Genomic DNA, 17,916 nt, shown 5'->3' with positions numbered 1-17,916 from the left:
GTTTTCAATCATACATTTAAAACAGTATCATTACCAACCTAAAGCAAAGGACTGAAGCTTGCAAGGATGTATGAACCTCCAACACAGCATCTGCTGAGAGTCCCAAATCACATTAAGCACAGACTTTAACATTCCATACAATTAATTCCTAAAAATCAGACTGTAAGGAAATCAACTTTGCACAGAGATGATCTTTAGTGCATATGTGTGGGCATATGCATACAGACCATGCCTGAACTCCAGCTGAGACAAACACTACCATAGCACACAGGGGACTGAAAACTGTAATTTCCAACCAAAAAAATCACACAGTCATAGTTTATCCTGAACCAGTAAAGCACTTCAGGAAAATACTTCTACAGAGACTCTGGGAATAATATTGTTTCTTTCTATTCAGGGTGGTATTTTCCCTCTAACATTCCCTTTGGCCTGTTCTCTCTCAAGAGCATTAGACACACATTCAACACAAACAGCACTGAAGATGACAGCCTGTTCTGCTTTCCCACTCCTGCAACACACTTACCATCTGCTGGATCCTGTGAAAGGTTTTCCCATGGAAACTGAAGGCCTGTTCAAACAAGACCTTGTCTTCCACTGTCCACTCATCTGGGAATGGAGTAAAGTTTGGCAGATCTGCCAAAGACTTCTCGATGTTGTGCTTGTGCCAAAACAGCATCCCAAGAGCCTAGAAATAACACAGACACCAAGGTGACAATTGTAATCAAAAGAAACATCACTGGAAAATGGAAAGGGAGAGCTACGACATTTTTCTCGGCCAACACATTAGACATAATTTTAATTCTCAGCTACATCAGATGCTTTTCTGAGTGCAAGAAACCTGGAATCTGCCCCCCAGCTAGGCTGTGAAGAACAGCCCGAAGTTTATCAAAACCACAAAGGTCATCATGTAATAAAAGATTAGCAACAGAAAGGTGGGAGAAAAAACTTAAGAAATTACTTCAGCTTTACGGATCATGGTATGCACAGATAAGTTGAGCAAAGGCTTGGGAAGTCTACCTAAAGAAGACTGGACAAAAGGCAGCTTCTTTCCAGTGCCAGACTCCATTTCCTGGCAATTAGAAGGATGGTTTCATTGACTGGGGGTTTTTAATAATTGTTTACAGGGTTCTTTCTGAGGGGGAACAGAAAAGAGAAGAGAATGAAACAAGAACTGGAAGAAGGAAAGGCAGAGAACATGCACCACCTTGACTTGCTGCTAAAAAGCTCCTGGCCCAAAGGAGGAATAAATCTCACACATTCTGGGGGCTGCTCTTTTGTTCCCTTGAGAGAGACCTCATTTTGCTGCTGCAGTCTCTGGTTCTCAGTTCCAAAGACAAAGTGCCTGTGCTGCAAACCCTTCCCCTTCTGCCATCTCTGAGACACTCGTGCGCAGCCCCCCTCTCCCAGGGCTCCACAGCCCCTGTGTGCTATGACACAACACTACCTGGCATGCCAGCAACCACTACAAGTCATTTTGGGAAGGTCTGACTCTGCAGAGCTAAAAAACAGCCTTTCACAATTGCTGAGAAGTGAAAACAATCCCTAACATGCTGAGTAAAATGTAAGAGTAACCTGCTCAACATATGCAAACTCAGCTCAAGTTTCACAGCCACAGTTACCCTCATCTAGTAGTTTCACCTTGGCTGCCCAGCATTACAAAATCCCTCCAAAACTGGGGTTTCCCCATTACTTTGCTATGCAAAAAAGTAGTTCCTTTATGGGATCTCACACCCCCGAGATTCTGCAGAGAGCATGCATATAAATGTTAGTGTTATCCAAGATCTTGCCCAGATTCTACTGGGCTCTCAGTGCTGCCTGGACACCTTCTCCTCCCTTCTGCCACCATGCAGAACAAGTAGTAATCTCAGTTGCAGCACAGTCACTCGAGATGCCACAGAAGCCAAGCTGTTTTGGCAAGGATAGGTCAAAGAAACCATATTGCAATCATGAAGGACTGAGTTTTCTCTCCCCTGACAATCTCATTCAGCTACAAATACGACATCTACCTGACATCCCTATGATGAAGCAAGGGATAAACAAGGAGCGAGACATTTTGGGAGGGCAGAGTAGCATTAAATAGCACTGAGGTGTTAGTAAAGACTGAGGGAAGAGCTGCTAATATAAAGCAAGGGGTAAACAAAAAAGATTTTCCTTATAGGCTTAAGAAGAGATCAGTATTCATATTCCACCTGTGCAGCCCCTGGAAGAACTTTGCACTCATACACAGGTGAGCACAGGCCCTTTGTCCCAGGGTGTGTGACAAAGGCTGGCAAGAAAGGCCTGGTCACAGAGAGACTAACTGTGGTGCTTCTAAAAGTCTGTGATTACTACAGCACAGCACAAAACCCCACAGCTGTCTGCAGCACCAGCTGAGCTCTGCCCTGCCAGAGTGGCCTGTGGGGAGCCCACCCTTTGCCTGCCCTGGGGCTGGCCAGGCTGCAGGGACTCCCAGCAGCACAGTCCTGAGCCTCCAGCCATGATCCAACAGCAGCAGAGCCAACAGCAGGGCACTGAGCCATGGGCAAGGGGAGTGAAAGGACAGGGATGGGAGCCGGGCCGGCACGGATCAGGCAGCTGGACAGGAACTCTGCTGGGCAGAGCAGCACCAGCCGGCACACGCCCCAGCACCCTGCCAGCAGCTCCCATCCCCTTCAGCAGACTGGCACATCTCAGCCTTTAAAGGGATGTTTTGGGCAGTGGGCACAGGTGGAAAAAAGGCAATCTCTGTATGATGACTGTTAGCTAAGCCACCTGGACAGAGGAGCAGTGTCCGGCCGTCAGGGGAACGCACGTATGGGAGAGAGCTGCCTTGGCCAGCAAAGCCCAGAGACAGTGGCCAATTGCTAAAGTGAGCTTTTACTGGCTTCCAGAGAGTCTGTATCAGCTTGTCCAGTTACCCAGCCAACAGCAATTCTGATGATACCTGCTGAAGACAGTTTCCCTTGGTGACACAAATAATCATCCTGATTTGAAAGCCTTGACACTCGTCCCTATAATACAAAATGAATGTGTTCCTTCCAGAGCAACACAAGCTAGATCCTCTCCAGTTATTTCGTGAAAATGCCTAGCACAGCTCTCTAGGAAATCCCAAAGGACGTGGCAAACATGTTTAACTCCTAAGTATTATGTGAGAGTGCTACAGAAGGAATGAGAATTTTTAGGAGCAGGGACACTTTTACAAGCTGCTCAGTCACTTTACGCTCTGTTGTGGCAAGTCATGCAACTGCTTTACACAGAGGGAGAGAGAAAAATGGAGAAAAAGACTCAAAGGAATGAGTGGGAGGTCTATATTTTCAACATTAAAATTAATGCAAATCTCTGTTAGCTAAATTTAAGTTTTTCAAATCACAGGAATTCAGTGTTTTTTTCTTTTTTTAAATCACAAGCTTCACTGTCATCAGTCTTCTCTATCAGTCTTTACTTTCCAAACAATACTTCTCCACTAAAATAATGAAACCCATTTCTACTATTCCAAGACCATCTCTCTCGAAATGTTATCCACAATAATCAATATTAGGGTATACTAATATCAGCTGAAGAGAGTTACCATCTTTATTTTCATTTTAAGCTCACAACCTTTTGATGCCTTCACGTTCATTTTATTGCTGTTTTCTGCTCTTCGAAACTACAATTATCAAGCCTGACCATTCCTAGTTTTGCCAGAAATTTTGCTGGCTATCTCAACTTCGGTGTTCTTGTTCAGCAAGAAGTCTTTTTGAGCATGAGTATCAACCACTGAAAGTCCGACTCAAGGATGATGCAGAATCATTTACATAGAAGCCCTTTCCCATCCCAACATCTGTTTCTATGCTCACAGCCTCTGTCTGAACAATTTCATAAACTTTAATGGTTTTGTACTTGTAGAGACAGTATGTGATTTGCCAATACACTCAGTCATGACATTCCCTGCCTTCTCTTTCCGAGCAACTATGAGTGCATGAGGAAACTCCACAGAATTCAGAAAAGTTTCCCAGGCACAGATCTACTCATCTCCCCAGCAAGTTTTGAAATCATTGTCAGTTAACACAGGAAAGATTAGTACACAATCCTAGACCACAGGGAATAAAAAGGAGAGGTCTGTTCCTCAGACCAGGATTTCCATCCCTAGGTTACAGGTACTGGATAGGGGTCAGTGGCCACTGGCAAAGTCCTCCCCTGTTTACTGCACTGACAGCCAAGGTGCTCATCTGTGAAATGCAAAATGATTTGCAGCACACTTTTAAGGTAAATAACTGTGGGTATCAGTTTGCCTCAGAAAAGCACATGATGGTTCAATAGCTCATTAATAACTGGCAAAACATCCATGAAGCAGAGATGGAGCAGTCAGCTGGAAACTGCAGTGCAATCAGGCAGCCATCCAAAGATAAGCCAATCTTTTTAACATTGTTTAGGGGTTCTCAAAGTGCTCAAGAAGCAGTCACCAGAGGAAGCATAATACTCATGGCCAGACTCCATTAGAAATTATGATGGTTTTGTTTTTCTTCTTTTGACTCTTGATGTAAAACTAGGAGTAAATTCTGTATACACAGGATACAGGCTACTGTTAAGAACAGTTGGTTTTGGGACAAGTCGTAGAGTAGAAAACATAGAAGGTACAGAAAGAAAGAAGTCGTTCTAGGCATCACTTAAACTCATGCCTGAATACTTGCTGAAAAAGATTTTAAAATATAGTATGGGTTGTTACCTGCTCCATATTGTATCCATGCTTCTCTTTAGCAATGGCAATATATTCGTCCACTGAAAAACAAAGAGAAGGTGTAAGTGCATTTCATATCATGATCTCATCTCCCCTTCCCTTTCCCAGTCTAAACCCAGATCTGCAGCTCTGACTTCAGCCCTCCACAGAGAACTCTCATGAACAGCTACGGTTTCCAACAATCCAGGAACAGAAGGAAATGTAAGAAAAACAAGCCACCAGACAAACTATGTATTTTCCTTAAGCCTAAATGGTCCATGATAGCCAATCCAGTTCCAGTACTTCTGAAACACAGCCTACAGTGTTTCAGAACTTGTTCATCAAAACTGTAGACATGACTCTGTCAGCTGCTTTTTGGGGTGTGTGTTCATTTTGTGGTGGGCTTTCTTTATTGGTTGGTTGGTGGTGATTTTTTTCATAGCCCCAGAGTAGTTGTTTTCTTAAGGAAAAACATCCCCAGACACAATCCATACCTTAATACTGCCAGAATCCTAGTGCTGCACAACCACTGCAGATACCTTGTCAAATTTTTCAACTCTTAGGTCTCAGCAATTTTTATCTTGGACCAAACCCCCACACTCTTGTATCACCATGACCCATGAGCTTCTAACCTTTACAATGTGAATGTGCACTGAGAAGTTATATTTTGTATAGATGGGACTAAACCCAAATGTCTCTCACTCAGAGTGAATGAGCCCACATTATGTCCAACAGCACCTATTTGAGAGGAACAGATCAAAGTTAGTAGCAGTGGTGGTGTTGTGAAGTCTGTGCCCTTGTGTCTGATCATTATTAACCACACTGTAATGAAAGTAACACCCTTGAAAACAAAAAAAATTAATCTAAAAGGTGAGACTCCTGCTTCATCTAGAGGAGTGGAAGATGCCAGAAGCACTGGTTGCCTGTACAATCCCCAACAACTTGCTAGTAGTACCCTCACATAAAACTGATACACACAGCCAAAGTTTTCATCCTTGTACAAAAATTAGACTTCACAATGAGTCACATAGCAATGAACTCAAAAATCATTCCCCCTTCTTTTTCTACAGATACCCAGGGAGGAATGAAAGCAAGTTACAGTGCTGGGCACCAGACTCACAGAGAGCATGCACAGCAAGGAAATGGTTCTGTGCACTCTGCAGCTAAGGAAGCCACATTTCCCACAGTCTGGACCCCATGATTAACTTCAGCTCTCAAATGTGCTTCTTGCCTATTTTCTACCTTTATGAACACTCTTATGGAATAGCATAGTGTTCTTTAAAAGCTCTTCCGTCAAGCTGGGACAGTCCTCAATTATTCCTTCAGCCTCTTAAACTAAGCTATAAGCTCAAAAGGTACTGGGAAAACAGAAAGGATAAATCAGAAAACACACAGCAGGAGAGCACCAGCCTCTTATTTTCAACTTGTCATTAATAAAAATTGAGATCTAGGTACTTAAAGTAGACATCCCATCTTTAGCCAATATGACATGTGGTAGAAATCACAGACCTTCATCTGAAAAGTACAAAAACTCTGTGTTAATTTTCACAAAATGGTGTTGGAAAAGAGGGACTTGTTAAGTGCCCTGCAAAAGTACATGAGAATATTAATACAGCCATATGTTGTGGCAGGAGAAGAGCATGCTGTAAACACAGGCACATTAGCAAGGACATTCCATGAGGTTCTTGTCCTTCCATGCTCCCACCTGCACACCATGGCAACTCCCAACAGGCTGACAAACCTGTTCATTGCTCCATGTTCTAGATCCGTTCAGTAAAAGTTTTATTAGCCTGGTGGAAGAAGGTCTAGCCACAACCATTCATTTGCACTGCTACAACACAAACACATCTGTCTCTCTAAGTTGACAAATTATTTCTAAGAACCATGCTGAACTGGGATGAAAACCATCCCTTCTTGCAAACAACCTTTTCTTGCACAAGAGAAACATAAAGGCAGTGGAGGTGCTTGGGACAATGACCAACTTCCTAGGCTGAATTTGCTGCATTGCCTAATAGAACATCCTGAGGGCTACCAATGCCTAGTATGAGCCCTGAAAATCAGCTTCACCACAGGAAAAAAAAAAAAACCAACTTGCAAAACCACATCACAAGCCGAGAACATGATCCAGAAGAGACATATAGGGTAAACAGGGACAGAGAAGGGAACTGCCTCATACACACCATCCCTTCCCTCCACACGCCCAATGGGGCAGGGAACCTCGGTAGGATAGGGGCAGAACAGCAACTTCAGGTGCTTCCAGAGTTACAAAACCACATCAAGGACAACAGCTGCCAGGAAACCCTACATGCAGCATTTCCCTGTAGTTCAGCTAAATGCCCTCTGCTTCCTTAAAAAACCGGTATTGCCCATGCAGTGTTATATATTTTGTCTAAGGAGGACGTTAAGGAAGGAGGAGGGAAAGGAGCCGAATTCTCTCAAGTCCAAGGCTGAATTAAGCTCCTGAATGCTAAGTACTACTGCATTAACTACCCTGCTTTCACCATGGAAAGATCTACAGCTCCTTATTTGATTTCAGCATCTTATCCTTTAATATATACAGAGAAGAGATGAGGTCCTTGTCCTTTCCAGCATATTATCTTTCTTATGCCTGACGTTGTTAAGTAATGAAAACGTACTTGCTCCCCAAAAAATCATTACAGCATTTTCTCTCCTAACTAAGCAATAATATTAGCAAGGTCTCCACGTATCAGTAGGATTTCTCTTCCAACAAGGCAATACACCACTGAGCCAAACAGTAGATTACGAGTGACTAGACAACATGGAAGTAAGCTTTCAGGAAAAGATGTTTTTACTGTCACAGTAGGTTCTGTAACACCTCAGTATTATATCTCATTGTTACAGTGGAGAAAGAGAAAAGAATAAGAAAAAGGCAATAAGGCAGTAAACTGACCACGAGCACATAGCAGTAGTACTCCTACACACTAAAAGAACATTTGTGGGTGAAGGACAGACAAGGAGTACTCCACCGTGCTCTCCTCTTGGCTTGTTTCCTGCCTGCTTACTGCCAGACTAGCCCCTCCTGCTTGTCATTTCTTGGCTAACTGTGAGCTCACTTGCTTTGATGCTTGCACCCGAGAGGAATGACAGTCCCTTGAGCAATCCTTCCGATTGCTCTTTCTTTACCTTCCCCCTCCATATGAAGTTAGCAAGGAAGAGCATGGCACCAGCTGAGTCACGGATCCCTTTAGTCTCCCATACCAGCAGAGCCTGGAATTGTCACAAGCTCAATGCTTTACATGCCACACCAGATAAAGAAGTGTCCTGTTCCATCTCTGCCTTCCCCCCGCACCTCTAGCGAGCGCTCGGCAGCGGGCATGTGAAATTCTGCTCGCCGCGTTTCAGTGGCGTTCAGTCACGCTCAGTGTGTAACCCAGCAATCTGTTTAGACATCACAGCCCAGAGCCAGAGGAGCCTGAGGCAGAGCCCTGCTTACACCAGAAGAGACAGATTGCCAGCACAGCTCGGAGATGCTTTTCAGAAGAGAACAAGCAAGAGCAGCAGGAAAATCCCAGCTCATTTCCCCCAGCATAAAATACACCACCAAGCACTCTTCCTACCAGCATAACTTTTTCCTGAACAGGGTAGGTAAGAGTATCCTCACCACACATCCAACTCATTTCCCTACACCAGAAAGGTATTTCAACAAAGACCAGGCCAAAAATACAATGAAACTTGAATAGAGACAGTTGTGTGACAGAAGATGCATTGCTCCTGTGAAGGTTCTTGTTGCTACTAGAAACCAGATGGGGGGAGGGACAGAGGAGAGAACCATATTGTATTTCTTCACCTATTTGGCTACATTTCTTCTCTTATGTGCATTTTAGATGTGTTGGGGTGAGCAGGATCACTCTGTCCACCCACACCCAAAATGGAGTGAGCATTGGCCCAAAGAGCCCCTTCCTACAGTCAGTCATGCTCAGGAAAGCAGGAGTAGCACAAAAGTCAGGGATGCAAGGGGAATAGAGCCTCACATACACACTGTCACCAGCAAAGAGGGGCACAGAGTGCTCAAATGCTAAAAGACATCTCCTGAATAAACGATGACTGAAGGACCCTGGGTGTAGCCCTAAGACAGCCAAAGAGGTAAGGGAAATGGAAGGGAGTGGCAAAGGAAAGATGTTTCCACCCCCCTGCCCTCTAGAGAGGGCAGTTTGACCAAAATGATACCCCTTAAACCCCTGAATTTTGTGTTCTTGTTCCCAGCCAGCTTTCTCATAAAGACTTGCCTTTTGCTAACTCACCCTCCTGCAAAAATTCCTCACCAAGAGGCAAAAGAAAGAGGAACCTCTTGGCTGACACAGGGAAGGAGGAAAATGAGCAAACAACTGCATTGCTGATTTTCAGTCCCACATCCTTGAACAGTGAATTGAGACGTAAAACATGAGCATTTATTTTAGAAGGGCAGGAGAACTGTGAAAAGAGAAATGCCTGAAAAGAACGACTCCCCTCATCACCGTTTGATCACATTTCAATCTCTCCGAGTGGGTCCTTCTGGAGGATTTCTCCCTTCCACCCAAACTGCTTGTCAATGACCCCACAAGAATCACATGGTGCTCAGCAGACTCAATGACCCTAAGGCAGGTTTGCAGCATGAGTGAGTGTGCTGAAGCCTATAGAAAGCAACAGGAATGCAGAGGTAGAGCTGTTGCTGCAACCTCAGTTCACCCCTATTACTAGGGTACTGCAGGAGCTCTGAACACTTTGCATATTACGTGATGCAATACACTGGCAGAACAGGGTGAAATGAGGACAAAAGCAGCATCCTTTGCAGTCTCAGTAATGTGCTTCACAGGCTTTGATCAATGCTGGAACCTGCAAGGAATTCTGGATGTTGCTATACATCTTTCCCTCCCCTCCATCTCCTCTGAGAATAGGAAAAAAAAAAATGAAAGAAAAGAAAAAAACAAGAGAGAGTCAAGACCCAAAATAAATCTACACTATATAAAGAAAATAAGGACATGTAAACACGTGAAACTTTTCCGAATTCCAAAACACAATTATGACGGTACGCAAACAACCGAGCACAGTTTTCGCCTCGCCTACAATAAAAAGGAGCAGCTGCATTGCCGTCCCGCTGCCCTGGTGGCACCGGTGGAGCACTCCTGCCACCTCGTGGTCCCAGCTCGGGAGAGAAAGCTGCCAAAAGCACACCAGCCTGCTCAATTGTCTCCCTAAAGTCAGCTGCACCTGGAAGCAGGGAAGCAGGCAAAGATCCTGAGAAAAATCTCTTCAGTGAAACTAAAGCCCACCTGATCTTAGAGGTCGTTCTAACCTTAATTATTCTATGTTTCTATTCAGAAGGTTCTTATGCCTTGGAAAAGCTATTTCCTCTTCTTGGTAAGATGTGATGTAACAGGCAGGAGAAGAGAGGGAGACAGAGCACGGAGGTGTTTTGTGTCCTGTGCTGACCCACCTGGGCAGGCACACAGCCTCCTTTAACACCGTTTCTAGGAACAGAGAGTGCTAGTTACACAGACACAAAGGCTACTTAAAAACCTCTTCACGCAACTGAAGGCACAAGAGGATTTGGGCTTCAACTCCACTGCATCTGCAGCAGGTGAGGATAAAGCCTGGATGCAACTGCAAAGCAAAGGATAACTTACCCCTTACCTGGAGAAGATTACTTGAATAGGATCAAGAGAAAATATGCTACAGCAGGGCACGGTAACTTGAGTCACGGGACTCCACAGTATCTATCAACCTCCCACCCACTTACCCCCTGTTGCTCAGATTTTACTTGTATATCATCTCTTGTCCATGTACCAAGGACCACAGGGTGCCAGTGCATTAGAAGTCTCCCATGGCAGCAGGACCAGACTAAGCACCCCTATCCTCCATCCACCTCTTTCCACTTGTGAGCACAAGCACCTGCCTGGAATCCCAGGGAACCAGACTGGCAAACTGTGCCACCCAAAAGCTCTTTCCCAGCCCTTCAGCCTCCTCACCCAAGCATGCAGTCAAAGGCATACAAGCACTGAGGGGTGGCTGGCAGTATGGAGATGCTCTGACCTCCCAGGAGGGGCAGTCCTGGACTGTCCTGTCACCAGCCTTACCCACACAGGCTGCCCCTGTATCACCTCTGGAGCCACTCAGGGCACCCACCACCACTAAAGCTGAAAGCTACTCATAGAAGTTTTACATGGTTGTGTACCATATAAAAATCCCTTTTATTGGGAGGTTGCACAAGCCTGAGAAGAGATGAGCCCTCCTAGTTTTTAGCAAGGAATGAAATTGGCTCAAGCCGAAAGTGAGACTCATTCCTTGCCCCAGCACAGCACAGTGGCAGGGATGAGCAGGCAGGTAGGAACAGGTCTACGTAAAACTTGCACTGGTAAGAAAAAAAGCTGATCACAGAACCACACCTGGAGCACAGAAACTGCAGCCTGAGAGAGAATAGATCAAGGAATAAAATGGAGTGCCCCACTGCTGGGAGATGTATCTCTTTAAAAACCCTAATACCTACCGAGAGTTTCCTTTGTCACACAAAGGCAATCAGTTCCCAAGCAGTGCACACTAATAAACTAAAAAGAAACACTGTATTTCCTACCTCCTTTTTTATTATTTTTAATACTCCTCTTTGCATGGCCTGTACCTAAGGACGGGTTCAAAGTTGAAACCTCAGCGATGGATAAAGACACCACTCATCTGCCTTTAGATTTTGCTACACCAGCTAGAAAGCTGTACTACAGACACTGTATACTGGCTAATTTGCATAATTTTTGTGGCTTGCCAAAACTATATTAAACTCTTTAGCAGGAAAGGTCTTTTGTTAGTACACATGTAACTTTTAAAGCCTTTACCAATGGATGTTCTTTCCTGAAGTTGCACCCTCTGCTGACACCATCACACCATGGAAAGTCTCAACAGACTGCATGTACACAGGGCAGTGTGTTAATGAGGACTGCCAGAAGGAAAGCCAGATGGGTGATGCTGTCTGCTGCTGCTGTACTCCTTCAGAAAGGCCATGTGGATGCCCATGGTAAGGACATGCACAGAGGATCCTCTGGGAAGAAAGACTGCTTCTTATACATCCATCACATTCAACCTACAATCAGAAATTTGCTCTACCACAGCAAATTAGTTGCTCATAGCATCGTTTGCCATAGCAAACTCAACACCAATTTACTGGAAGGATGGCACAGGTTTAAATATCTACAGAGCCCTGGGTACCACAAGCCCAGATGTTGCCAGATGTGCTACAGAAAAAGATTACAGCGATCTGACAGAGTAGTAACAAAGAGGAAATAATTGTCTTTGGGACCTAGCACAGAACAGGAAGAGCCAAATGAGATAACCATGGGACCTAAACTGTGACCATATGACCATATCAGAGCATGGCTATCATTTAGCACTGCAAGCCTGATCCTAAATCAGACACAGACACTGGACTGTATTAAATGTAATGATCAGAGCAATTGATATTGGGTTTAAAACCATCTGAGAACAGAAACCCAGCACACATTAGCTTCTGGCAGGGAGAAAACTTTCAGTCCCATGTGCAACCTTCCATGACAGAAAGACAAGTTACAGACAGGATAAATGCATACAGAAAACACCTAAATAACAAAGTGAGTCTATGGCAGAATAGCTCTTTGCATTATTCAGTACTATGCTCTCAATTCAGTCCAAGAAGACCTAAAGCCAGATTTATTCTGCTGTCAAACTTTGGCTTGAGTTCACTCTACTGGGAGGTCACAGCCTAGGATTATACACTTCAACTACAGGCAACACACCCAAGCAACTCAAGTAGCAACTTGAGCATTATCAATACAGTTGTGGCAAGAGGCAGATTATTAAAAAAAGTAATAATCATATTGGTCAGTGCAGGGGATTCTAACTTGGCTTAGAAGAATCTCTTTTGCACAGATTTTTGTGTAGCAATTATCATGCTCACTCCTTGAGAATGCCTGATCCAGTGAATGCTTTCCAAAAAGCCAGATTTGCTAATTTGAAAAATAAACAAACAAAAAACCCAACAAACACCACACCAATTTGACACACACTAATGACAGAATCACTATGGGAGACCCCAGAGTCAGGTTACTAGCAATCCCATAAAGGCTTCAGTACCCTGCCTAGGAACATTCTCAGCTCTTCATCCACACCATGCTTTATACATTGAAATTCTTGGTCTGCAAAACAGTCAGCAGGAATACTATAGAGCTTCATTGAGTAACCTGCTGCCAACCAGCTTCAGAAGCCACCAAGGAATATCCAGACTGAAAACACTCTAAAGAGGGTAAAACCTTCCACAAGGTCCATTTTCTGACTTCAAAGAGATGTTGAAAGCTCCTAAAAACCAGAACTATTATATTCTCTGCTGTTGTAGGAATGCAGACTAATGAAAGTCCTGCATCAGAGCTTCCTAAACAGCATGTGTAACTCCACTTCCCCACTACACAGCTTCCTAAACAGCATGTGTAACTCCACTTCCCCACTACACAGGGTCTTTGTGCAGCATGAGGGAACATGCACAAGGGGTATGCAGGGGCAGAATAGCCATCAGGTTAAATTACAGCTCATTATTATTGTTACTGATAATAAGGCCTGTGACAAGAAAGGAGAAACCACACTGACTCCCTTTATATTGGACACAAAAGCAAAAGAAATTATCAATTTGTCCCATGGCTATCTCCTTGAGGGATGCCACTTGGGCAGAAAGGAAGCATCAGGCAAGCCAGCAGTGAGCAAGAGGAAGGAGACAAGTCTGAGTCACACAGTTGCTGCCCTCAGCAGATGTGGATCACCGCACTACAGACAGGTCAGCCTTTGGGAGACACGGACATTCAGTGCATCCATTCTTGCATTTCTCTACTTCCTATAGGCTTAGAAGCAGAAGTGGTGCAAAGCTGTGTAGCTGTGTCTGACCTCTCTAAGAAGTCCATGCAGAAAGCCAGCAAGGTTCCACAGCCAGACCTTGAATGACATCATCCTTAGAGTAGCCTCTAAACCAAAGCAGTAGTGTTATGTTGTCATATATTAAGGTATTAAAATACTGCCAAATTAAATCGATTTAGAAAAAAATCAAGTTACAGTTTCATACAGCACATGCTGAAACTTGGATTACATGCAGGCTCTCAGCCCTCAAGGCTGACCCTAAGACACTCTGTGGAAAAGCCTATGATAAATCAATGTTACTAAATAGACCCTGGAATATCAGTGTTGGGTTACCATGGTTTTAGTCAGGAGTCAGACACCCAGTCCTTACTGAGAAGTTATTATGTATACATATTACCACTAATGCTTGCAGTGCTAGAAAATTCACTACAACCCTACCACAATTTGAACCTGCACAAGAAGCACATGAACAGGGAAGTAACTTAAGGTAGAGTGCAAAAGTAAGAGTACAGGAAAATTAAGTAGTAGGAGTGGTTCCTAATTAGAGCAAATGATGCCACCGCAAACACATAACGATGAGGGAAGCTCTGGCACATGTTCTGGAGGAAGCCAAGCTGCTTTGCCTCCTGCACTAGCAGGTCTGTAAAGGTCACACTTGGCAACACATGAACTCATCATAGCAAGCTGTCAGGGATATGACCTCCTCAAGCATTCCTCCATGAAAACATCTCCCACGAGAGCTCCTCCCTGCCTGTGCACAGCTTCCATCACATACCTATAAACATATACTTGCTGACTAACTTTGCTCTAAGGAAAAAATTTTTAAAAAAAAGCCAACATAGAAAGTCACCCTCAGTTCCCTGACCCTTCCTATTTTTTGCTCAAAGGTACCATAAGGGACCAGAAAAAACAAGCTAGTCTTCTGAAATGCCCCAAGCCTGCCATTCCCAGCAGGGCTGGAGCACACTGAGCCCGTCCCAGGGCTGGGCCAAGCAGCAAAGCAGCTGCAGCCTCCTGGTTCTCGTCACACTGGTCCTACAACTCACACAGCGCCAATCAGGCTGGCTAAGGCTGCTCCCAAACGAATTTCAGATCAAGGCTCAGTGCCAGGTAACTCTTAACACAGCCATCATCACTCCATTACATCCACGTCATCCTGTCTAAAGTTCTCTTAGGAAAAAAGCTTCCTCCGAGCCAGCACCGGCTGGATCCCAGAGTAGCAGCAGCCGGCATTTCAAAGTGGGTCAGCTTGACACGTTTGGAGAAGGCCTGGATCACGCTGCAGGGAAAAGAAGAACTAACAGGTGGCAGGAGAGAACAAGGCACATGAAGAAACTGGTGACTGCCTCCCCCCTCCCAGCACAGCAGCAACAATTCCTCCAGGAAAACACAGCTACCTTAGATAAGACATCCTTTTCCTGGATAGTTTCCAAAACACTGTCTTCTTCAGGCTTTTCTTTGGTTTGTGGGCTTAGGGAAAAAAAAACAAAACCAAACCAAACAACAAAACTAACCACAACAACACAATTCAGTGTACCTTTGTATGTACCCTAGTTCTTTCAAACTAAATTGATTTCCTGACTCCACTACTGTGAAAGGGTTAAAAATTCATCTTAATTTAAATATGCATTCAGGATGCAGATATATCAACCTGCAGCAATAATGATGAAAGAACTGCTCTGAGATTTCCACACAGAGAGAGCTGCAACAGCAACTAGCACAGCAGATGACAAACAAAGGGGAAACTGCAGCTAAGTTTGAGGTAACTCAGCCATTGCAGGGTTACATCCATAGCCTCTGAATGCTGGTTATCTTCTTGTCGTTATTCATAATACACTACTATAAGCACCAAAAGTTGCCTTAGTTAAAACTAAAAATTGCATTCCTTCACCTCTGTCTTTTGAGCATTTTCTGAAGTGCAGTTGCTGCAGCTGCTGGGAAAAGTGGCCATGACATTTATATTATTGCTATTCTATTTCTTATTGCTATTCTATTTCTATTTTACATTATTAATTTATATTATTTCTACAGAAAATTCAAGCAGAACCTTAAATTAAACACTAATTCTTTAATTTCTGCATTAATGGAAATGCATTCTTCAGCTACTGTATTTACATCCAAGCTTCACAGCTGCCAGGTTCGCCGCATAATATGAAATTTGGATTAGGGATAAACATAAACCCAATTCTGCTTTTACATTAATCCTTTTTGCTGTCACTGGGACAGACAACAAACTGGTATTTCTAGGTAAGGAGCATACACAAACAGCACAAACTTGAGTTTGGATTTTTTTGCCATCTTTACTTGAGCAACAAAAGGTCAGAATGTACCTTCAGAAGACAATCACAACTCCTGAAGTCCACCCCTTAGAGACCTAGCAGCTCTTTTTTCAGTACTCATACTTTTGCTACTACCAAAAAAGAAAAAAAGGAATTTTGTTTGTGTCCTTGGAGACAAACAAGCAGAAAAATCCCAAACAGGAGAAGCATAATACACATATATCTTCCCCCACAACCTCCCACAGCACTCAGCCAACCACAAAAAAAAACCTCAAGTACAAGCTCAGCTGTGAGTTCAACAACAGTTTTTTCTCTCTGGTAGCAAAGCCCAAGCGGCTCCTACTCTCCCATCTCTGGCCAAGGTGGCTGCACTTTTCCTGAGCATCAACACAACCTTTTGTGGAGTCGCAAACCAGGTCACCATAGAGGACGCAGGGGAGAGCGGATTCAAAATAAAACAATTTCAACTGCTTCAAGGACACTGATTAGGTCATGATGGAGAGGAGGGACTTAAAAACATCTTTTTTGATATGTACAAGACTATATCCTCTGCCTCACTGCTGCTGCCTGAGGAAGGGTGCCTGTATGCTGGGGAGGACGTGGCTCTGAAATATCCCTGAAGCAACAGTCCCTTCCATTTTAAATGCATCCTGTAAATAGGGGCTTTATTTTCTAAAAGGGAGATTTTAAGATCAGCACTTTCCCCAGTCTACACTCTCCCATTTGTGGTTTTCTGCTCATATTTATTTATTTCAATCTACACCCCATGGAAAATGAGAGCTAATGACGATAGTGACGGAGTCACATGTTCACAGAATTCACAGGACAAAATAAGTAAGCCAAGGGGAAAAGACCATGTCCAAACATAAGCTCTTCTTCAAACAGCTATGGCTCAGATACACACTGAGAACAGAGACCAACCACACAAAATCATGATCAGACACATGCAGTAAACCTTGGAAGACATTTTCGTGTTCTTTATTCTGACAGTAATTTTAAATTAGAGAATAGACTAAATAGATTCCCAAGCCTGCTCAACATTCTCTTTACAAGAAAAACTAGAGTAATCCAGAGTCCATTTTATGCAAAGATTAACCCTTGAACTAAAGCTAGAGACAGACTCTGTCCACTTAAACCAGCAACCTGTCCTCTGAAATTCTGGCATTCACCATCACAACAGAGGAGAGCCACCAAAACTCACTTGCACCCTAAGAAGGCTGCAGACACACTAAGGACCAGAGCATACTTAAAAATGTAGTTGGGACATGGGCTTTTCAAATCCTGAATGCCAATTCATAACTTCTTAGGGCAGAGCACCACACGCTCCCGAACAGTCACCCAGCCTGTGGCACAGTTAACTAAACCTTGCCCAGCCAAACACCACAGGGTTAATATCTTCAGTAACCATAGCAACCAGCACTTCTTCCTCCATCAGAGCCTCAGCTGGCACATTACTGCCTTCCCAGCATCAGGCTTTCCAGCACATTTAGGGACTGCTCCCTTTCCCCCCAGCCACAGGGTATGGCCAGGCACATTAGGAGGATGTTGGAGCATTCAGCTGTTTCACCTAATTCTGGCATTTCTCTGTCCCCATGTCCCGTGGGTCCTTCTATTTCCCCTCCACAGAAGGAAGGAGGATGTCTGAATTCCCCCCATGTGCACCAAGGCAGGCATAATGTAAATCAGGGAGCCAGCTGCAGCCTCAAAAGAGGAGATGCCACAGGATGACATCGGAAGAGACTGGTGAATGCTCAAGTTGGCAGTACCAATCAGCCATCAGGTCAAATGGAAGTAGCACTGCAAGACCAGAAGATCCAGCTGCCATCCATGATCCAGTGTCCCACAGGTATTAGGAACAATTTTTGCCTGCTCAGTAACACCCCATAAACTGTAAATACACTGGAGATAGCCACCAAGTTATCAGTGAGAAAACAAAACTCCCATCTAGCAGCACACATATTCTGTCAAGAAGAGAGACAAAAAATTAGTTTCAAAGCAAAGCTTATCACTAGCAAAACAATACATCTTTTCTTCTTGTCATGCACTTCTGAACTGCAGATGCATAAAAGCAATAATCACATCCTACCCTCTCGCCTGGTGTCC

At 44.1% G+C, this 17,916-nt stretch overlaps 1 protein-coding gene across 2 annotated transcripts in view; it reads right to left on the bottom strand.

The window, feature by feature from the left end:
* RCOR1 (REST corepressor 1) overlaps positions 1 to 17,916 on the bottom strand; it is an 83,026-nt gene that overhangs the window by 18,985 nt on the left and 46,125 nt on the right. For both annotated transcript variants that reach the window (XM_041396362.1, XM_041396371.1), the window contains 2 exons: positions 4,685 to 4,737; positions 524 to 685 (listed from right to left, as the gene is read on the bottom strand). In XM_041396362.1, the coding sequence (XP_041252296.1) occupies positions 524 to 685; positions 4,685 to 4,737 (215 nt within the window). The remainder of the gene's footprint in view (positions 1 to 523; positions 686 to 4,684; positions 4,738 to 17,916) is intronic.

The sequence above is a fragment of the Onychostruthus taczanowskii genome, unplaced genomic scaffold (assembly GCF_017590055.1).
Source record: "Onychostruthus taczanowskii isolate IOZ18803 unplaced genomic scaffold, ASM1759005v1 scaffold1, whole genome shotgun sequence".
Lineage (NCBI taxonomy): Eukaryota > Metazoa > Chordata > Aves > Passeriformes > Passeridae > Onychostruthus > Onychostruthus taczanowskii.
Note: the sequence above shows the minus strand (reverse complement) of the source record. Positions and strands in the feature narration are given on the sequence as shown.